The sequence below is a fragment of the Macrobrachium nipponense genome, chromosome 9, assembly GCF_015104395.2.
Source record: "Macrobrachium nipponense isolate FS-2020 chromosome 9, ASM1510439v2, whole genome shotgun sequence".
Taxonomy (NCBI): domain Eukaryota; kingdom Metazoa; phylum Arthropoda; class Malacostraca; order Decapoda; family Palaemonidae; genus Macrobrachium; species Macrobrachium nipponense.
The window spans coordinates 95,281,708-95,305,065 of record NC_061110.1 but is presented as its reverse complement, the minus strand read 5'-3'; the positions used below and the strand labels follow the sequence as shown (position 1 = coordinate 95,305,065).

At 44.4% G+C, this 23,358-nt stretch overlaps 1 protein-coding gene across 1 annotated transcript in view; it reads right to left on the bottom strand.

Annotated features, from left to right (window-relative positions):
- Positions 1 to 23,358, bottom strand: part of LOC135218660 (transmembrane protein 127-like) — a gene marked incomplete in the record, with an annotated part of 67,128 nt that overhangs the window by 39,373 nt on the left and 4,397 nt on the right. Inside the window, 1 exon segment of the mRNA XM_064255107.1 lies at positions 21,913 to 22,108. Coding sequence (XP_064111177.1) covers positions 21,913 to 22,108 — 196 coding nt within the window.

Below are 23,358 nucleotides of genomic sequence, written 5' to 3'. Positions count from 1 at the left end.
GTCAAGGTCATTAAATGAGATTAGAAAACGTCTTCACCATATCAGATACAGTACATTTGGCAAAGGTCTTCAAAAACAACGAATTTTGAAAATTTGACAACACTGTATTAATCTACTTTACCTCCGCCCTGCAATTAAAACCAACCTTCAAGCTCCAACATGTCTGAAACAATTAAAGCTCTCAGATAATCTCTTTCTCTCTCTTCATCCAATTTCTGTGGAAAATGTTGTTTAATAAAACTTGAAATAATTAAATCTATTATTTTTTAATAGGTCTGGATGCATTTACATATATATATTTAGATTTATGTAGAAAATTTATACAAATCTGAGAAAAACTGACAAAACATTTGAAATTTATGACGATTCTGCTGTAATTTCTTAAATTCTGACAATACTTAAAAATTTCAGATCTCCAGAAATTTCTGACGATCTCAACACTGGTAGAGGGTGATGAAAATATGCACAGTACCAATACAATGAACCTACCTATCTCAATAATCTCAAAACACATTTATCTACATATCCTAAGGGAAATTATCACTTTACATTTTCATAATTTTCTGTTGGAAACATTTAATCTTGAAAAAAATGCTTTATAATAATCTGAAAATACACAAATGCCAGAATTATCGTATAAAATGTACGATAGTAGGATCTGGTATCGTACATCGTACCAGAGGCAGTTTAATCGTACATGTACGATAATTATCGTACGAATGGCAGCCCTGGCGTACTGCGTTGGTCACAGGCTCTCAGCGAAAGCAGTCCCCGCTTACTCTTCCAGAGTTGCCAGCTACTCCAATTAATAAAGGAATTTAATAAAACTATTATCGAACTTCAGGAAGTTCTTATTAAAGCATATTTAAGCGAAACAAGACTTCGATAAATCTAGAAGCTAAGTAGGTGCAGTCTTAACAATCCCTTTAAGCGTAGTCCTTCCTAGGAAAGACGTAGAAGGATACTTGTAATTGAGTTGCACAGAAAAGAAGTAACTACGGTATGTGTTTATGATTTGACCGTATCGTATTCTCATACAGCAGAAACTCTACTACCTTCTACTATCTTCGTTCTTTTCGTTAATAGAACGATAGAAAGAGTATATATATATGTATCCTTAAGGAACGAAGTTAATCAAAGGAACTCTTTAAATCTTCGTGATTTCTACATAAATCGCGGAAGAGACAGAATTCCTGTTCATCACTAGGGTTTACGGAAGGATATTTTCTATCCGCCATCATACCCAAACATCGATGAGATCTTAAGAAAAACTCCCAAAGCTCTTGCCTCCTCAAAACGAGGGAAGAGCATGGATGAAGGAGAGAGAGTCCGCATTGAGAGGAACTGCCTAACAAAGGAGTCTTCTGAATAATGAAAAGGGGCTTCTCTTAGTATCAGAATCCTTCTGACAAAAGCAACGGCCGCCTGTGCGACATCTTGCACATTTGCCAGGGGAAAGTTGTTCAAGTTAAAAATTCAAAGAGGAGTCTCGCGACTGACCTCTCTCTCTAATGAAGATTTTTTGAAATCTTCTGACGCCTGGCGTCTGGATCCTTGCGCCTAGCGCCTGGCGTCTGATAGTTCCGCGCGCCTGGAATGTTCCGCACGCTAGAAAGAGACTCGCTCCTGGAACGTTCCGCTTGCGTGGAAGGTCCCGTGCGCCCTAATAGATCCGAGCGCCTCTAGTCTTGTTATACGAGCCTCTTGCCAGAAAAACGTTCAATGGAAGCATCCTACTGATTGCCATTCTACTATAAGGCTCCTTAGTTAAGCCGTCTGTTTTCTCTTTGAAGGCGCCTTGCGCCAAGAAAAAGTTCTGGAACGCGGCTCGCACTCAGTTGCTGGAACGCGGCTCGCGTTTATCTGTATGAACGAGGCTCGCACTAGTCTGTTGGAACGCGGCTCGCGCTAGTCTGTTGGAACGCGGCTCGCTGATGGCTGTTGGAACGTGGCTCGCGCTAGCTTGCTGGCTGGCTCTCAGCCTCTCGCTCAGTGAGTCAGTGTTCTCTTATTCAGAGAACGAGCCAGATCGTCCGAACTTCTAACATGTACATTCTTCGTCTTTTCGGATGTAAGATGAAGAAACGGAAGAACAGACGCACTTTTTAAAGGCTGCCTTTGCAATGGCTATCCCTGGCAGTCTGGGACGTTTTACAGATCCTGCCGAGGGAACGCCCGATCGTTGGGGGGATTCTCCATAACCTCCGTAAGGCTTTCGACTTGCTTCTCCTCTGGGCTTGTGAGTTTGGAAGAGGTCTAGGCCTGAGAGCGAGACAGAGCCGATCGAACGCACCCTCTACTAATTAGGACGCCTTTCCAATGGCGAAACTTGGCAGTCTGGGACGTTCTACAGATCCTGCCGAGGGGACGCCTGATCGGTGGGGATTCTCCATAACCTCCGTAAGGCTTTCGACTTTCCTTCTCCTCTGGGTATGTGAGCTTGGAAGAGGTCTAGGCCTGGGAGCGAAACAGAGCCGAACAGAACGCACCCTCCACTGCACTAACAGTAAAATCACTTCTTACCTTTCAATAGCTCGTATTTTGAGCTACATTCCTTTGTCTTCAAATTGCAATATGAATTTGAAGATTCTGTGAAGTAAGAAGGAGATGAGGATACCACACTACTAGTAATGTTAATGCTCTAACTGCTCGTTAGTACGAGAGCTATATAAACTTCTAAAGGAAGCGTAACTATTGTTTCCTTACATCGTCAAGAAGGAAGTTAGCTCAATCAATTCTAACATTTACTACACGTTATTATGAATAAATATTAAAATTTTCCTTCTTGCAAACTATGTGATTGTCTACCGAAAAGTTCGGTAGTTACAAGTAAACAATTCTTCGAAATTTTCGAAGCCAAAGTTATCAAAACAAATTAATATGCGTATGCCGAACCAAAGATCCAGTACTTCCCTGCAAAAGATAGCCCAGAAGATCGATGGCGATGAAATCCAAAAATCAAGTCAGGAGGAACTGCAAACGTTGTTTACATTCCAAGCGACAGAAAAAATATGATAGAAAACAGGAATGGTTCCTAATCCTGCCACCCAGGGCAGGACGGTAGATCACCTGACCTACCTGCAGCGTGTGCCGCGAAATTTGAATTTCTGTCGGGGACGACGGAGCCTTAGCTATGTATATATCTGACAGGTAAGTTGATTGTATGAAAATAGAATTTAGGCCCAAGGCCGAGTATTGGGAACTATGAGGTCATTCAGCGCTGAAGGGAAATTGACAGAAAAATGTTTGAAAAGGTGTAACAGGAAGAAAAACCTCTGTTGCACAATGAGTCAAGTGTTAGGAGAGGGTGGAAAAAACAGTTTGAGTAGAGAGAATATGAAATCAGGAAAGTGAGAGAGAGAGAGAGAATTACAACCGTCTAACATCTCCACCTCCATAAATTTGCACCCTCTTCTAAGTTAAAAGGTATTATCTTAATGATAATATACTCGTATAACTGCGTACTGCTATGAACAACTGAACGAGAACTTGTTGCTAATACGATCGAATCCTATAGCAACATCACTTTATTGTATTGATCTGCGAGTGCCAGTAATCGAATCCGATAACAGCATCCGTTTATTGTATTCATCCGCGTGCGACGGTAATTACTGTATTCATGTTATAAATGTAGCTGAAGCTGATAAGGCAAAATTACGTGCATCAGCAACCTGGATAGAGGTCCCAAGCTTTTGTATGAATTCAAACGCAGCCGTGGTAAAAGAAAGTAATAGCATGAAAGAGCTCATTTACTGTTGTTTTCACACCAACAAGGATTAATCAAGTATAAGGTTCGTAATACCTATGAAAACGAGTGAAAACGAACGGAATCGCTAAATTTACGCTATCTAACCTGAGGGAAAAACTAGCTTCCAATGAGACATATTCGTCAAATTTTTTGGCCTTAAATTACATCGTAAGACGAACAGTATGACTTCGTTTCATAAGTTAAGTATCCAGATATTCATGTGCTAACTAGGAACAAAAACATTAGCCGAGACCAAGTGATATGGTTGAATCTGGAGCCAAGGAAATAGACTAGCCGGCATCATTGTCTGTCTAAGCCATACCTCCTTACAACAGTGCTGTTTTGACAAGCTTGTGTAATTGTAATTTAATTGAAAAGTAATAAATTACATATTTTAAGGTACGTAATTAAATCAACTTTATTAAGCCAAATATTAATTTCAGTTGTCGCTGTAATTTGATAATATGACTGGTAATTCTTTTGTAACTGTAATTGACATAAGCACAATGTAATTACTGATGGCAATTAGTCTGTTAAACGTATGAAGACGTCATACAAACGAATTCCTTATATCTGACATCTGATTATATGCCACAAGATACCATTATTGACTATGTTAAATGTTCAACATAGTTGAAAACACGTCTCCTTCAAGACGACAAACATGGCCTAAGTGAGGAAGAGTTGTTACGTTAGTTACGCTATAGCCAATCAGGACAAGAATGAGGTGGATACAGCGACGCAAACCCGTATTCGCCATCAGCTGATTCCAGAGCGTGAATGACTGCCGAGTTAGTATTAATACTACGCTAATATGATGATACATACAATACAATTAATGCTTTAGTCGGACAGAATCTGATCTTCATTCTGTTCGATTACATTCATATTGAATTATACTAAGATCGGATTCTCGTTCATTTCAATTACACCTGTACTGAATTATGTATCCGTAGTCAGAATGCCTTGAGCCTAAAGCGTTAGCCACTATAAAATCACTCTATCGATATGTAGTACAACGAATACTTTTGGCTAGGCTAGGCTACTATATATACATACGATATATCATCGTGAACACTAGGCTAGCCGTAGTTAAATTATTCGATTTCTCTACATACCGAATTATCGTAAGTCAATATGCATTGAACAGAGAATTAGTTGATATTAAAAATTACCCTATTGTATAAGTAGAGGAAAGTAACCTTAAAGACGAAGGATCAGTATTCAACCCTTCAGAACCCGACAGACCCGAAACCAGATCTGAACGACCAACCATGGCCTAAAAGCTTCTGATGCAAGGAACTCGAAGCAGGAAAACCCAAAGAGGCTCTAAGGACACAGTCCCTCTATATATTACTACTTATAATAGAAAACCGACCGTAAGAAGCCTGCACTTCTCTTGCTAAACACTATTTAGCCTATTATCCCTACTCGTCTGTATCTGACCTAAATTTTTATCATCCTGAGAAATGATATTGTTATAATACAATAAAGTTTCATACATACTTACCTGGCAGATATATACATAGCTAAGACTCCGTCGTCCCCGACAGAAATTCAAATTTCGCGCCACTCGCTACAGGTAGGTCAGGTGATCTACCGGCCTGCCCTGGGTGGCAGGACTAGGAACCATTCCCGTTTTCTACTCATATATTTTCTCTTCCACCTGTCTCCTTGCGGGGAGGCTGGGTGGGCCCTAATCGTATATATCTGCCAGGTAAGTATGTATGAAACTTTATTGTATTATAACAATATCATTTTCATACAATCAACTTACCTGTCAATATATCATGCTGATTGGCACCCTTCGGTGGAGGGTAAGAGACAGCTACTACTGGAATAGACAGGTAAACAACATCTGTTGTAGGTATAAATTAAAAACCTTGGTTCCTACCTGATAGGTGGTAGACTTCGTGACTGTTTTCCCCGTAGTCCTGCATCACCTCAAGAAACTTTAGCGAAGATATGTGATCTATGGCCAAGAATTCTTGTGGTCTGCCGAAGGGGTCTTTATCCACTTACTCGGCAGAGCCTGAAAGGACTTTGTCAATGGGTGCTGATCCACTTACATGACAACACACCTTATTAAGGAGCACACAACCAATCCCGACCACCTGATCCTAACCACCATGTTAGTATTAAAAAATTGCTCCGAGTTATCCCCAACTCTTCGCAACAACCGTAACTCAAACCACAATGCACAAGCACACAATAATTTCAAAAAAAAATTTTATCTATTACAAGATATCACAAGAGTTCCTTACTGAACTGAAGTGATGGCCGCTTGTGCGGCAACTGCACTTGTTCAGCAGAAAGTCTAGAACATATCTATTAGACTTAAGTAGTAAAAAAAAAAAAAAAAAAAAAAAAATTTTAAGGATTGTTGTAAGCTCCTGTACCCAGGATTGTGCCCGCAGACACAAAAGGACCTAATGAAAAACATTTTTCATAGGTCACACACACGTCCTTCAAATAGTGAGCCGCAAACACAGAATTACATCTCCAATATGTCGCTTCCAAGATATTCTTCAGCGACATATTTCTCTGAAAAGAGAGAGACGTCGCCACTGCTCTACTTCATGAGCTCTTACTCTCAGGAGTTTTAAAGAATCATCCGTGCAAGCCTTATGAGCGTCCATAATTACGTTCCTGACAAAAAAGGCTAAGGCATTCTTAGACATAGGTCTTGATGGATCCTTCACTGAGCACCAAAGGCCTTGTCTAGAACCTCCCAACTGTTCCTTTTTCTGTAAGTAAAACTTTAATGCCCTTACTGGGCAAAGAGACCTCTCTGGTTCCCTGCCGACGAGACCCGATAATCCTTTTACTTCGAAGTTTCTCGGCCAGGGGTTCGAAGGATTTTCGTTCTTCGCCAAGAATAATTCCTTGAAGGAACAGATGGCTGAATCTATATTGAACCCGACTTTGTCACTAAGGGCGTGCAGTTCGCTAACCCTTTTTGCCGTCGCCAGTGACAAAAGGAATAAACATTTTCTCGTTATATCACGAAACGAGGCCAAATGTAGGGGTTCAAATCTCTCTGAAGCCAAGAACTTCAGCACTACGTCTAGATTCCAGTTAGGGGGAGAAGTAATTCTAGACTTCTTGGTCTCAAACGACCTAATCAGATCATGCAGATCCTTATTTTGTTTCCCAAATCTAGCCTCTATTCCTAAAGACGGCCGATAGCATACTTCGATAGCCCTTTATCGTGGCTACGGAGAGCTGCGATTCTTCTCTCAGAAATAACAGAAAATCAGCTATTTCTGTTACAGAGGTACTGGAGGAGGACAACTTCTTTGACTTACACCACCTTCTAAAAACTTCCCACTTGGATTGGTAAACCCGGATAGTGGAAGTTCTCCGGGCTCTAGCGATCGAGCTTGCTGCTTTACTAGAAAAGCCTCTTGCTCTGACAAGTCTTTCGATAGTCGAAAGGCAGTCAGAGCGATGAGCGGGGCAGGTTTTGATGAAACCTCTCGAAGTGGCTGTCTGAGAAGATCCCTCCTTTGTGGAAGGGATCTGGGGAAGTCTACTATCCACTCCAGTACCTCTGGAAAACCATTCTTGAGCTGGCCAAAAGGGGGCTATCAGGGTCATTCTTGTCCCATTTGAAGTCACAAACTTCCTGAGTACTTGCCCCACCCCAGAATCTTGAATGGGGGAAATGCGTAAACGTCTACCTGAGACCAATCTAGTAGGAAGCGTCTATGCCTAGAGCTCTGGGATCTTCTACTACTGACAGAAGACTTCCAGTCTCCTCGAGAGGAGAGGAAACGTGGCAAAGAGGTCGACATGAGGAGTTCCCAAAGAGACCAGAGCTTGAGGCAAACTTCTGAGTGGAGGGTCCACTCGGTATGAAGGACCTGGTTCCTCCTGCTCAGCCTGTCCGCTCGTACGTTCCTTACTCCCTGAACGAACCTCGTCAAGAGAGAGATGTTCCTTTGGGATGTCCACAACAGCAGTTCTCTTGTGAGTTTGTAAAGGGCATACGAGTGAGTTACCTCCTTGCTTCCGAATGTATGCCAGAGCGGTTGTATTGTCCGCATTCACTTGTACTATTTTGTTTGCATACAAACGGTTCGAAGCTCTTTAGAGCTAGGTGTACAGCTAGCAGTTCTTTGCAGTTTATGTGCCAGGACACTTGAAGAGCATTCCAAGTGCCTGACACTTCTCTCTTTCCCAAAGTTGCTCCCCAACCTTTTCCGACGCGTCGGAAAACAATACAAGGTTTGGGCTCTGTATTCCCAGGGAATACCCTTGTTTTCCCTCAGTGGGAGTAACCACCATTCTAGATGTCGTTTTATCAGATCTGGAATGGGAAAAAGTCCGAGAGGAGTCCTGTCTTCATGTTCCACGAACTTCTGAGGAAGAACTGAAGAGGACAGAGATGAAGTCTTCCTAGATGAAAGAACTGTTCGAGCGAGGAAAGGGTCCCTAACAGGCTCAACCATTCCCTCGCCGAAGTCCGTTCCTTCCTTATTTGGAAGAGAGAGACATTTTTCTAAACCTCTCGCTAGTCTCTCTTGAGAAGGAAATACTCGAAAACCCGAGAATCCATCCGAATCCCCAGATAGACCAAGTTCTGGCTGGGGATCAGTTGGGGACTTCTCGAGGTTCACGAGTAATCCTAAAGTCTTTATTAGGTTAGTGTCACAGTCCAGGTCCTCCAAACACTGTTCCTCTGACTTTGCTCTGATAAGCCAGTCGTCTAGGTATAGAGATATACTGATTCCTTTCAGATGAAGCCATCTCGCCACATTTTTCAAAAGGTTTCGTGAAAACCTGAGGCGCCGTCGACAGGCCGAAGCACAAGGCTCTGAATTGGAAGATCCTTCCCCCCGTCATGAAACGGAGGTACTTCTTCGACGAAGGATGGATCGGGACGTGAAAATAGGCGTCCTGGAGATCCAGAGACACCATCCAATCCCTTGGCGAAGAGCCGCCAGGACTGAAGCAGAGGTTTCCATGGAGAACTTCTGTTTTTGAACAAACTTGTTCAGAGCGCTGACGTCCAGAACTGGTCTCCAGCCCCCGAGGCTTTCGCAACCAAGAAAAGACGATTGTAAAACCCCGGGGAGCTTTTGATCCAGCACAAGTTCTATAGCTCTCTTGTCCCACATCTGATCCACCATTTGTTGAAGAGTATCTTTCAACACAGGGTCCTTGTAATTGGCGGACAATTCCCTCGGAGTTGACGTCAGGGGAGGATTGTCCAGGAAACGGAATGAGGATATTCCCTTCTGAAGAACCCCGAACCGACATCGACCAGGGTCTGTGTCGATGCGAGTCCAGGCTTCCGCAAATCCCCGGAGCTGGCACCTACTGGTGTTTGGAGGAGCGCCACTTCACTTTGCCCCTTTTAAAGGGGCGGAACGAGGCTCGACCCTCCTCTTCTCGGTCGTTTTTCCTTTTAGCGGTAACTCTTAAGTGGGAGGGGCCACCTCGAAAGGGCCGAACAGGAGTAGACGCCACTTTCTTTTCTCCCACCATCACTGGTCTCTTCTTCTGGACGATTGCAGGAGAAGATCTTGAGTCGCTTTCTCCGTCAGAGATCGGGAAGGAAATATCCTTCACCAACTGTGACGGGAACAGAAATAATCAGACCTAGGGAGGGGCGAATAACAAAGCTGCTCTTTGTGAATGTGAAACTGCTTTCGTCAAGGAAAGCGCTAAACACAGATCTCTTCTTCAAGAGACCTGCTCCAATAAGGAAGAAACTTCCCCTGAGCCGTTCCTTGCACCGCCTTGTCAATACATGACAAAATTGCCAGGAGTACATCCGGTTCTAGCCCTTCAGGGGCATGAGCCTTCTTTTTGGACATCACCCCAAGGGACCAATCTAGGAAGTTAAAGACTTCTAGAATGTGAAAAAGTCCCTTGAGGAGATTGATCAACTCTGAAAGACCCCAAGTAATCTTAGCGTGTGAAGGCTATGTCTCCTGGATGCGTCTACCAGACTGGAAAAGTCAGCTTCAGCTGAGCTGGGAGAGTGAGACCCATATTTCTCCCAGTATGGTACCAAAACCCTCCCTCTTGCCCGAAGTCTAGGGGGAGGCATGCAAAAGACTGTCCTTACTAGCTCTTTCTTAGTTAGCATCCAGTTATCCAGCGATTGCAGAGCTCTCTTCATAGAAATCGTCGGCTCATCTTCAAGAAAGCCGACGATTTCAGAGTCTTCGAGCATGAAAAAAGTGAACGAGGCGAAGGAGGAGCGGCAGGGATCAATGCATCTCCGATTCCTGGAGAAAGGAGAGCTGTCAAAACTTTGTAGTTCGACAGTCCTTCTTTACCATGAGACTCGTCCTCTGATTCCTCTTCCATAATCGGATCAGTAGGAGAGGCCACTTCCCGTTCCGGTCTCCTGTTCAAACAACTCTCTCACTGGGGACAAACTCCTAATAGGAGAGGGGCTAAGAGAGTAGAGCTCCTAAAGCTGACTGCTCCTATGCTTGACTGGCTCTCGCCTGGCTGGCGGCTCGCGCTGGCTGCGCTCGCGCTGGCTACGCCTCGCGCTGGCTGGCGCCTCGCGCCTGGCAGGATCCTCGCGCTTGGCTGGCGGTCTCGCGCCTGACTGACTCTTCGCGCTTGGCTGGCGCCTCGCGGCCTGGACTGGGGCCTCGCACCTCTCAAAAGTCTCGCGCCTGACTGGACGCCTCGTGCCTTGTTGAAGTCTCGCGTCTTCCTGGTGTCACATCCTTGCGTGACAGATGCTTGTCTAGAGCCTCACGCTTGGCCTGAATTGCTCAGCCTGGTTGTTACTTCGCGCTCGGCTGAAGCTGCTGATCTGGCAGACGTATCCCATCTGGGAGAATCCTCTCGTCTGTAATGCGTTTCTCGCTTGTCTGACTCTCTCTTAGAGGACGCTTCTCGTCTGTAGGACGCCTCGCGCTTGGCTGGCGCGACGCGCTTGCCTGGCGAATCAAAATCTTCCACGATCTCTATCTGAGTTCTCAAAAGACTCACGTCTCACAGGAGCCTCACTCCTGGTGGGAGAAGGAAGACGAGTCTTCTTGACCGGCAGTCTGACGTCTTTCTTACGAGGAGGATCCTTCGAAAGGACTCCTACTAAGGCGGAAAGCTGTTCCTGCACCGCCAAAATGATCCTCTTGGACGCTTCTCCTGCGTCTTCTTGAACGGGAGAGGGAGACCTCGAAGGCGTGTTGCCCCCATCATGGGACGGCAAAACCCTCTTCGCCTTCTTGATAGAAGGAGGCGCTTCTTCCGAAAAGCGTTCTGGGCTTGAATCCAAAACAGGATCTCTCCAGTGCCTTTTCGGGGCCTGGACAAGTCCGAATCCTTCCACCCTCGTTTAGGAGAGGGAGAAGCGGACGAAGAGAAACACTCTCTGAGGACGCTTTTTCGATAGCGGTCCTGAGCAGGCTGTCTATATACAGCACCTGCTGAAGGGACGCCTGACCGGGGGGAATTCTCCACAACCTCCGTACGGCTTTCGACTTTCCTTCTCCTCTGGGCTTGGGAGCTTGGAAGAGGTCTAGGCCTGGGAGCGTCGCAGAGACGGTCAGACGCCCCCTCCACAACACTGGGGACACTCACTTCACTAAAATCACTTTCACAGTCCTTACCTTTCATGGTAGCCATTTTGGATCTCATCCTGTGAAGAGTAGCCTTCAGTTCAGCAATTTCCGATGCCGAATCTGAATGTACGGCCAGTGAGGGTCCTGATACAGAATCTAATAATTAGAAGAGTTAGAATTATCAAGGCTCAATAGGCCTTGTACTACTACCCGCAATCTTAGATGCAGCCCTTCTGACTCTATCCCTTTTCTAACTCTTCAAGTAAGAAGTTAGAGTCTTCCATTCCTCAACATTCAACCTCTCACACTCATGACAGGTGTTAGAAATAGAACAATCAAAACCCCTACATTTGCGACATACAGTGTGAGGATCAACCGAAGCTTTCGGTATCCTCACCTTGCAGCCTACATTCACACACATTCTCACACAAACACTTGAATCAGACATTCTGAAGAAAAATCAAAAGCAAGTCCAAATCCAGTCCACAGTAGCGAATGCCAAAACAACGATCCAGGTACGTCACCAAAAGTCCACAAAAAGATGATCAATTGTCTAGAAAAGCGAATTCCAGTCAAGAGGTGGCAGCAACGATGTTGATACCACCGGCGACAGAAAATATATGAGTAGAAAACGGGAATGGTTCCTAGTCCTGCCACCCAGGGCAGGCCGGTAGATCACCTGACCTACCTGTAGCGAGTGGCGCGAAATTTGAATTTCTGTCGGGGACGACGGAGTCTTAGCTATGTATATATCTGACAGGTAAGTTGATTGTATGAAACTTACAAATCGAGGGGAGGGGAAATCTGCTGCCAACACTGCCTGCTCCGGCGGGGGGCGGGGGGGCAGAACAGACTACCCACTCAGAGGCTTGCGGTTCTCCATTACCCCCAGCACCCGTTAGGGCTGGTTCTGGAACAGGCAGGAGGGCTGAAAAAGAACGATTAGAATTCACTATACTACTAGTACCACTATCTCTATTTTGGTTAAATTACTAGTCAGGCTAGAAATATGCTTAACATACTACATGATAACCTGTCCACTAGTTTCTTGAATAACTAACTAATGTTTCGTTGTCTCCTGACCAAGACAAACATCTCTAACTAGTATTGCACTGAACCTTCCTACACGAAATAACGAAAAGAGCATCGATCCTGTGTGCGGGTACTACTCATCCTACGCTTGAAGGGCGTGCAGAGCCGATGAGCACCAACATATCGAGCAGTAGAAGGCTCGATCGTCGAACTCTAGATGAAGTAGAAGCAGAGGCGTTTGCAGACGGCGACGACGTTATTTTAGAGCCGATGAGAACCAACATATCCAGCAGTAGAAGGCTCGATCGTCGAACTGTAGATAAAGCAGAAGCAGAGGCGTTTGCAGACGGCGACGACGTTTATTTCTTAACTTATCCATAGCGAGTACAAAGTACGTAGCTATCCAAAGTGAAACGGGAGAAATTGTAGTTTGTAAACAAAATGCGAAAACTCTTTGAGTGGGGTCGCGCTAAATGACCAAAAGTTCGCCTGATGTGGGACTGATCCGCACAGCATGGCGAACAAAAAACAATTGAGGAATAAGGGGACAGGCCACTGGTGGCCGGTATTTCCGGCAGCGTTGCCAACGGTAACACAGGTAACTCATTTGACTAGATTTTACCTGCAGCGTTGGTAACGCTAACAGTTAAAATTACCCACTTAGTGGGTAGATATGTGGGGATATAGTTCGGGCTGGTCAGTGACCAGGGCTAATTCAGGTGTTCAGGAAGTGTATTGCAATATGATTTTTAAGTATTGAAGCACACTAATCTTGCTATCTCTGCCATAAGCATATCAGTGATTTAAAATAACTACCTTGGTAACAGACCGAGATGTACAAATATTTAGATGGTGGTTAGACTAGATGATTTTTTGTGCTGTTTCTCCACTATCTGGTTGCTTAGTTGATCATTTCAAAATACTCTGAGCTTCATGTAATATTTACATTTACTTCTCTTAATCTTTCGCATTCTTTCCATTAACCAATCAATGTTAGCTATTAACATATGAGTTACACAGATTTGAAGATTTAAACATTTTAAAAACTATATCAGTGTTCTCTTCAAATCTCAAAACCCATACTAAAATGATATTGTTATAATACAATAAAGTTTCATACATACTTACCTGGCAGATATATACATAGCTAAGACTCCGTCGTCCCCGACAGAAATTCAAATTTCGCGCCACTCGCTACCGGTAGGTCAGGTGATCTACCTGCCTGCCCTGGGCGGCAGGACTAGGAACCATTCCCGTTTTCTATCATATTTTCTCTCTTCCACCTGTCTCCTGCGGGGAGGCTGGGTGGGCCATTAATCGTATATATCTGCCAGGTAAGTATGTATGAAACTTTATTGTATTATAACAATATCATTTTCATACAATGAACTTACCTGTCAGATATATACATAGCTGATTGGCACCCTTTGGTGGAGGGTCAGAGACAGCTAATATGGAATAGACAGGTAAACAACATATGTTGTAGGTATAAAAGAAAAAACCTTGGTTCCTACCTGATAGGTGGTAGACTTCGTGGCTGTAGCCCGGTAGTCTGCATCACCTCAAGACTTTAGCGAGATATTAGATCTATGGCTAGAGTTCTTGTGGGTCTGTCGATGGGTATAAAGACCGGCTTACTCGGCAGGCCTAAAAGGACTTTGTCAATGGGTACTGGACCACTTCTATGACAACACACCTTGTGAAGGAGCATAACCAATCCCGACCACCTGATCCTAACCACCATGTTAGTACAGTAACCTCCCCGTTAACACGAGGGTTACGTTCCTGGAGATGTCGTGTTAGCCGAATTCGTGTTAACAGGGAAGTATTTCTCCATAAGAAATAATGGAAATAAGGGGGTTAGCGTTCCAGGGGCAATGGGAACTTAATCTATTTTGGGATTTGGCCAGAAAAAAACCACTTTATTTATATATTTTATATTACAGGTAGTCGTCTTCTACTTACGAAACTATGCAACTTATGACAGACCGGACTTTACGACAGCTACAATATAATAATATACAATAATATTTAATTTTATATTTGGCTAAAATACGTCGAGCGCGCGTACGATACTTTTTCCCGCTACCGTCAGCGCGCTCATCTCCGAGAAATTTATGAAGAGAAGAAAAAACGGACCATTCAAACAAAACTAAGCATGTTTATGTTTAAACCAACATCTCAGGTCTACCCCTGTCCCCACTACTAGTAGTACTACCACGGAATCGGATGACCCGGACGATCCCCAGCCATTCCACCATCAGACAATTATTTTTTTTTTTTTTTTTTTTTTGCAAATTTCAAATGTTTCGTAATTTTTATTTTTTCTGTATGTTCATGTTTTTTCTGTACTGTAAATCAATTCTATCTATGCATTACTGTAGTTTGCCTGGAAATTTATAAAGAAAAAATAATTACATACTGTTAAATAAAACTTTGTGTATACTACGTACGTACATAGACGTGTTGGCAACAGTACAAACGGTCGCTAGAGAAAACAGCAGACGATGTTTTGTTTTATATTTTCAGAAGTAAAATTTGTTCGAAAATGGTAAGATTCGTATTTTAGTAATTCATTTTGTATTTCTGTTTTGCAAATAAATCAAATATAATAACAAATTATGCATTTAATTCAAACCTATAAATAAATAAAAGTATGTATATAATACGTGTAGCCGATTGTCAATGCAAATGGCGGATAAGAAAATGTAAACAGACCAGACAGATGGTCTGAATGCTGCAATAAAAATGTTAAATACAGTAATACGAGTAAGTATCAATCAAGGAGTTCAAGCATGATAAGATCATGATGCTAAAACGTATAGGTACTATACATGCACATTTTTGGGATGATATAAAATGTATATGTAGGCTAGTAAGTTGGTCAATGAAAATGCAAACGAACAAATACGTTACATGTTACACGCATGTGTTTGAATATGGTAAAAAGAATAAAAAAAGACAGCACAAACATGATTCAATTTACTCAATATGCTGAAAGACAATTTACGACAGCTCTGCCAGAACCTAATGCCATCGTAAGTAGACGACTACCTGTAGTAAAGTACGCACTATTATGTTAACCAATGCTAGAATATATTGGCTCTTCTCACTGCAAGGGCTGGCTTCACACTGAGACCAGCAGGCAAGAGAGAGAGAGCGGGAAAAGGTGGGGGGGTGAGTCAGACTCTCGCACATCTTCCGCGCTCTTGCCTCTCAGCGGAAAATTCAAATCGTGTAACATCGAATATTACGTGTTAGCAGAATTTTTCTGTATGATTTTGAACTCGTGTAAGATCGAAATCGTGTTAACAGAAACTCGTGTTAACGGGGAGGTTACGTATATAGAATTGCTCTGAGTTATCCCCGAACTCATAACAAAACAACCCATAACTCGAAACGAAAACTTATTTATACAAAAATTTCTTCCCCCAAAAAAAAACAAAAAAAAAATTTAAATACTCCCTAAAAGATATCACAAGAGTTCCTTACTGAACAACAGAGACTGGCCGCCAGTGCACGCCACCAAGCCCCTCTTGTCAGCAGGAATCTAGAACATATCTAGTAGAAGGTATGTACAAATTTAAGGATGGTGTTTGCTCCCGTACCCAGTATTGTATCCGCCGATACAAATGGTCCCAGAGAAAAACATTTCTCGTAGGTTCACGCGAACGTCTTTAAGATATGAGATGCAAAAACTGAATTGCACCGCCAATATGTCGTGTCAATGATTTTCTTTAATGACATATTCTTCTGAAAAGAGAGAGACGTCGCCACTGCTCTAACTTCATGGGCTTTTACTCTTAAAAGCGGAAAAGAGTCGTCAGGACAGAACTTGTGAGCATCCGTATGACGCTTCCTAATGAAGAAAAAGCTAATGCGTTCTTAGACATGATTCTTGTGGGGTCCTTAATCGAACACCAAAGACTTTGTCTAGAGCCTCCCATTTGTTCGTTCTTTCTTTGTAAGAAGAACTTCAAGGCTCTTACCGGGCAAAGAGGACCTCTCTGTTTCTCTCCCTACTAGACTCGATAAGCCTTGATCTCGAATCTCTTGGGCCAGGGATTCGATGGATTTTCATTCGTTCGCTAGAAACAGAGTTCTAAACGAGCAAAAGGCCGAGTCTTGTTAAAGCCGACTTCATCTTCTAGGGCATGAAGTTCGCCCAACTCTTTTGGCTGTCGCCAAAGATAGGAGGAGAAACAAGCATTTCTGTTATATCCCTGAACGAAGCTACGTGGGGAGGCTCAAAATCTGTCAAGACGAAAGGAACTTGAGAACTACGTCCAGGTTCCAGCTGGGTGGAGTTAGTTCCTTCGATTTTGTCGTTTCAAACGATCTAATCAAGTCGTGCAGATCTTTATTGTCAGCAATGTCTAGGCCTCTGTTTCTAAATACTGCCGACAGCATGCTCCTGTATCCTTTGATTGTCGATACAGACAAATGAGAGGACCTCTCTCAAGAACAATAGGAAATCGGCGATTTCGGTTATAGAGGTACTGGAGGAGGACAAACTTCTTAGACTTACACCACCTTCTGAATACCTCCCACTTCGACTGATAGACTCGTCTAGTGGAAGCTCTGCGGGCTTCTAGCGATAGCGCTTGCAGCTTCGCGAGAAACCCCTCGCTCTGACAAGTCTTTCGATAGTCGAAAGGCAGTCAGAGCGAGAGCGGGGAGGTTTTGATGAAACCTCTCGAAGTGTTGGCTGTCTGAGAAGATCCCATCCTTTTTGGAAGGGATCTTGGGAAGTCTACTGTCCACTCCAGCACCTCTGCAAACCAATCGTTGTGCTGGCCAAAACGGGGTTCTATCAGGGTCATCCTTGTCCCGTTGGACGCTACGAACTTTCTCAACACTTGTCCCAGGATTTTGAAAGGGGGGAAAGCGTACAACGTCCACATGAGACCAGTCCAGAAGGAAGGCGTCGACCACGAGAGCTCTTGGGTCTTCCACCACTGAACAAAAGACTTCCAGCCTTTTGGAAAAGGAATGTGGCGAACAGATCTTACGTGAGGAGTGCCCCAAAGATCCCAAACCCAAAGACTCTGACACACCTCTGAATGAAGAGTCCATTCTGTGGTGAGGACCTGGCTTCTCCTGCTCAGTCTGTCCGCCCTGATGTTTCTCGTACCCCTGAACAATCTTGTTAGGAGGGCGATGTTTCTTGTGAGGCCCAAATTAGCAGATCTCTTGCTATCTCGTAAAGCGCACTGAGTGTGTTCCTCCCTGCTTCCGAATGTAGGACAGGGCTGTAGTGTTGTCCACATTCTTACTTGGACCACACTGTTCGTCACAAAGGGTTCGAAGAACTTTAGCGCTAAGTGAACTGCTAGAAGTTCTTTGCAATTTATGTGCCAGGACACCTGTGCTGCCTTCCAGGTGCCTGACACTTCTCTCGGTCCTAGTGTTGCTCCCCAACCCTTCTCCGATGCGTCGGAATACAACACTCGGCTTGGGTTCGGAACTTCCAGAGAAATTCCCTTGTTCTCTTTTAGAGGGGACAACCACCATTGCAGGGTGTGGTTTCATCTCCATTGGAAGGAGAAAACTGTCGGAGAGAAGTCCCGTCTTCCAGTTCCACGATCTCCTTAGGAAAAACTGAAGAGGGCGAAGATGTAGTCTTCCTAGAGGAAAGAACTGTTCGAGCGAGGAAAGGGTGCCTAGTAGGCTTAACCATTCCCTCGCCGAAGTTCGTTCTTTCCCTAAGAAGAGAGAGACTTTTTCCAAGCCTCTCACGATTCTCTTTTGCGAAGGAAATACTCGAAAACCCCGAGAATCCATCTGAATCCCCAGATAGACCAAGTTCTGTCTGGAATCAGCTGTGGACTTCTCGAGGTTCACGAGTAGTCCCAACGCCTTTATCAGGTCTAGGGTCAAAGAAAGGTCCTCCAAACACTGTCTCTCTGTTCTGGCCCTGATGAGCAATCGTCCAAAATATAGAGAGATGTTGACGCCTTTGAGGTGAAGAAACCTCGCCACATTCTTCATCAGGCTTGTGAAGACCTGAGGAGCTGTGGATAGGCCGAAACACAAGGCCCTGAACTGAAAGATCCTTCCCCCCGTCATGAAACGGAGGTATTTCTTCGACGAAGGGTGAATCGGGACATGAAAATAGGCGTCTTGGAGATCCAGCGACACCATCCAATCTCCTTGACGTAACGCCGCAAGGACTGAGGCCGAAGTCTCCATAGAGAACTTCTCCTTTCGAACGAAACTTGTTCAGAGCGCTGACATCTAGAACTGGTCTCCAGCCCCCCGAGGCTTTCGCAACCAGGAAAAGCCGATTGTAAAACCCCGGGAGAGTTTGCTCTAGAACCAGTTCTATAGCTCTTTTGTCCCACATTTGATTCACCATCAGATGAAGAGTATCCCTCAGTACAGGGTCCCTGTATCTGGCTGACAGTTCCCGCGGAATGGTCGTTAGTGGAGGACTGTCTTGGAAGGAGATAAGATATCCCTTCCTGATTATGGACATGGAAGAGGCGTCTGAGTTTTATGAGTGACCAGGCGTCTGCAAATTCGAGAAGCCTGGCCACCACTGTGTTTGGAGGCTGTCTGTCTCACTTCCCTTTCTTAAAGGGACGGGAAGAGCCTTACCTCTCCTCTCAAGACCTCTTCTCTTAGAGGTAGCTCTGGAGAGAGGCCCTCCTCGAAAGGGCTGAACCGTAGAAGTCGGTCCTTTCTTGTCAACAGAAACAAGAGGTCTCTTCTTCCTTGCAGTTTGCAGAGAAGATCCTGAGTCGCCTTCTCAGTCAGTGATCGAGAAATGTCCTTCACTAACTGAGAAGGAAACAGGAAGTCAGACATGGAGCAAAAACCAGGGCTGCTCTCTGTGAGGGAGAAACCGCCTTGGTTAGGAATGAACTAAAAATACTCCTCTTCTTAAGGAGTACTGCTCCGAAAAGAGAGGAGATTTCTCCCGATCCGTCTTGTACCGCCTTGTCAATACAAGCAAGAATACTGAGAATGACTTCGGGGTCAAGACCATCCGAGTCATGAGCTTTCTTAGACATCACCCCAAGGGACCAGTCTAGGAAATTAAACACTTCCAAAATATGGAAGAGTCCCTTGAGGAGATGATCCGTCTCCGAAATAGCCCAAGACACGCGAGCTCCATTCAAAGCGTGTCTCCTTGACGAGTCAACCAAGGTTGAAAAGTCCGCTTCGGCTGCCGCTGGAAGAGAAAGGCCCATGTTCTCCCCAGTTCGTACCAGTTAAACCATCTCCTTGCCAGAAAGTATGGCTGGAGGCATACAGAAGGTGGTCCTGCCTAGATCCTTCTTAGACAACATCCATTTGTCTAAGGACTGAAGCGCTCTCTTCATAGAGATCGTAGGTCTCATCTTCAAGACCGACGAAGACTTAGGCACAATCGCACTCGCAAAACAGTGATCGAGGCGAAGGAGGAGCGGCAGGAGTTAAAGAATCTCCGTATTCTCGTAAAAGAAGGTCAGTTAGAACTTTATAGTTCGAGACTCCTTCTCTCCCGTCACCCTCTTCTTCCGAATCTCCTTCTCCACCTTGTGGAGAATCGGCCTGAAAAACGAGAGGATCTTCATCCCGTTCTCTCTCTACTGGTGACAAACTCCTACTAGGAGAGGGGCTCATAGAGTGAACCGACTCTCTCTCACGTCTAAAAGAAGTCTCGCGTCTGCTTGACTTCTCGTGCCTGAACAGCTCCTCGCGCTTGGCTGGCGCCTCGCGCTTGTCTTGCGCCTTGCGCTTGGCTGGCGCTTCACGCTTGGCTGGAGCGTGTAGCCTGGCTGGCATCTCGCGCCTGGCTGACGTCTCGCGCTGTCTGCGCTCACGCAAACTCCTCGCGCCTGGCTGGCGCCTCGCGCTTGGCTGAATCCTCACGCCTAACTGGCGCCTCGCGCCTGGCTGGCGCCTCAGGCCTGAGCGTATCCTGATCTCGAGCAACTCGCTCGGATAGATCCTGACGTTTGTACGACTCTTCGTGCCTGGAAGACGTCCCATGTTTGGCGGACGCTTCACTTCTGGCTGGAGAAAGAAGACGAGACTTCTTAATAGGAAGTCTAGCGTCCTTCTTGTGAGGGGGATCCCTTGAAAGAACTCCAACCAAAGAGGCAATCTGCTCTTGAACTGCAAGCAAAATCCTCTTGGAAGCCACCCCAGCGTCCTCTTCAATAGAAGAAGCAGGAGAACTCGAAGGAGTGCGATCTCAAATACAGCTCTAGGAGGCGTCGAAACCAGCTTAGCCTTCTTGATAGAAGAAGGAGCTTCCTCCGAGAAGCGCTCCGGGCTCGAGTCGAACGCGCGCTCTTTCCAATGCCTTTTCAGTGGCCTAGAAAGATCCGAGTCCTTCCACCCTCATTTAGGTGAAGGAGAACCGGACGACGAGAAACAATCTCGTAGGACGCTTCTATTTGAGCGGTCCTGAGCAGACTGTAACGAAACAGAACCTGCTGAAGGGACGCCTGACCGTTGGGGATTCCCCACAACCTCCGTACGACTTTCGACTTTCCTACTCCTCTGGGTATGTGAGTTTGGAAGAGGTCTAGGCCTGGGAGCATCGCAGGGACGGTCAGACGCCCCCTCCACAACACTGGGAACACTCACTTCACTTGTAATTCACAATCACTAGCCTTACCTTGCATGGCCGCCATCTTTGTCTTCATTTTACGAAGAGTAGCCTTCAGATTGGCGATTTCAGAAGCCGAATCCGAATGCAAAGCCTGTGAGGATTCAGATACATAGGGAGAATCATATTCATTAACAAAAGGAGAGTTAGACTCAGAAAAAGGCTCAATAGGCCTTGTACTCACACTCTTTTGTGCAGCCCGTCTAATCCTATCCCTCTCTAACTTCTTCAAGTAAGAAGTTAGAGTCTTCCATTCATTAGCATCCAACTTTTCACACTCAATACAGGTGTTAGCCAAAGAACAGTCAAACCCCCTACATTTACGACATACAGTGTGAGGATCAACCGAAGCCTTCGGTATCCTCACCTTGCAGCCTACATTCACACACACTCTCACACTAACACTTGAATCAGACATTCTATTAGAAAAATCAAAAGCAAGTCCAAATCCAGTCCACAGTAGCGAATGCCAAAACAACGATCCAGTACGTCACCAAGAAATCCAATAAAGATGATCAATAAAGTCTTGAAAAGCGAATTCCAGTCAGGAGGTAGTAACAACAATGTTGATACCACCGGCGACAGAGAAAATATGATAGAAAACGGGAATGGTTCCTAGTCCTGCCGCCCAGGGCAGGCAGGTAGATCACCTGACCTACCGGTAGCGAGTGGCGTGAAATTTGAATTTCTGTCGGGGACGACAGAGTCTTAGCTATGTATATATCTGACAGGTAAGTTCATTGTATGAAACAAAATTTTCTAACACTGTTTGGTACTTTACTCCTAAAAGATTAAACAAGAATATTCAGTTCACAAGATACATTTCTGATCACCTGCAAATGGTTAAATCTGTTGCATTTCTTTTATGAAAAACCAAGCGTACACAAGTATCCAAAGGTTCTTGCTACACTGTCCATCTTTATACTAAGACACAACAATATAAAGAATGTCGATGTAATAGTTTACCAATTACATGTAGGTGTTCTTACCTTCTCCATTTGTGTAGTATATTACATGAGATGCTGAGGGACCTATGTCGGTACCCTTTAAGGGCTCAAAATTACCAGGATGAAAGAATAAGTACAATCCGACAGTGTGCATGCTACAACCCCCTCCATCCAATCGGAACCACTGAGGTTGACTGATGCACGCACATGTCACAACTATCACAATTATACTCACAACCTGCAAGAAATAATGTCAAGTTTTCAGCATACTTGCATTCAGAAAAGACAGGGTCTCTTATTAGTCACCACATAAAATGAGGTGGACCAACAAAAATAATCTTAAGAGCACTACAATAAATTACAGTATTTAAACACAACAATTACATGGATGGTGCTTAAAAATACTCTTATATTTTCTTTAATCCTAGAAAAAGGATCCAAATTTTCAAGTGAGAATTCCTGAACCAAAACTTCCACTTACACTTGTTAAAGTTTGCAGATGGAAATTTTACCTTTCTCCTTAATGATCATGTTTACTGTCCTTGAACTCAAGCACTCAAACATAAATACACCCAAAATAAGGCCTAATACGTACATACAGTGTGTAATAATCTCTCTAACTGTACACAATATTTCTGGCCTTAAACCAAAAGTTAATCGTATTTACTATTGCTGATAGTAAATAATACTCAGTAATATGATATTGTTAGTATACAATAAAGTTTTGTACATACTTACCTGGCAGATATATACTTAGCTTAGGTCTCTGACGTCACGACAGAAAATTCAAAACTCGCGGCACACGCTACAGGTAGTCAGGTGATCTACCTACCCGCCGCTGGGAGGCGGGTGTGAAGAACCAGTCCCCCTTTCTGTCAGGTTATTTTCTTCCACCTGTCTCCTGAGGGGAGGCTGGGCGGGCCATCAATCGTATATATCTGCCAGGTAAGTATGTACAAAACTTTATTGTATACTAACAATATCATTTTTGTACATGAACTTCCCTGCCAGATATATACTTAGCTGATTGACACCCTTGGTGGTGGAGGGAGACACATACTTACTTAGAAAGTGGGGACAACACATGTTAAAGGAATACATAATATAAACCTCTGGTTCTTACCTGATTTAGGCAGAAGACTTGATAGTTACTGTCTATTAGTCTGCGTTGCCTAAAGAGTCTCAGCGAGGGCGTGACCTATGGCTGAAGAACTCTTTGGGTCTACCAATGGGAACTGAGTCCACTTACTTGGCAGAATCCAAGCAGGATCTGGTCAATGGGGATCAACCCGCTTACATGCCAGAGCCTATCACTACCAATTGCAAGGAGCCTCAAGCACAACCGATCACCTAACCAAATACTAACATTAGTATACGAAAGAAGGAGCTGCCTCCTGCAACCTCCTTCGTACAACCAAAAAACTCAAACTTAAAACTAACATGGAAAAAGGATTAAAAAGGATGTGTTTCAGCTCCCTGCCCCAGCAC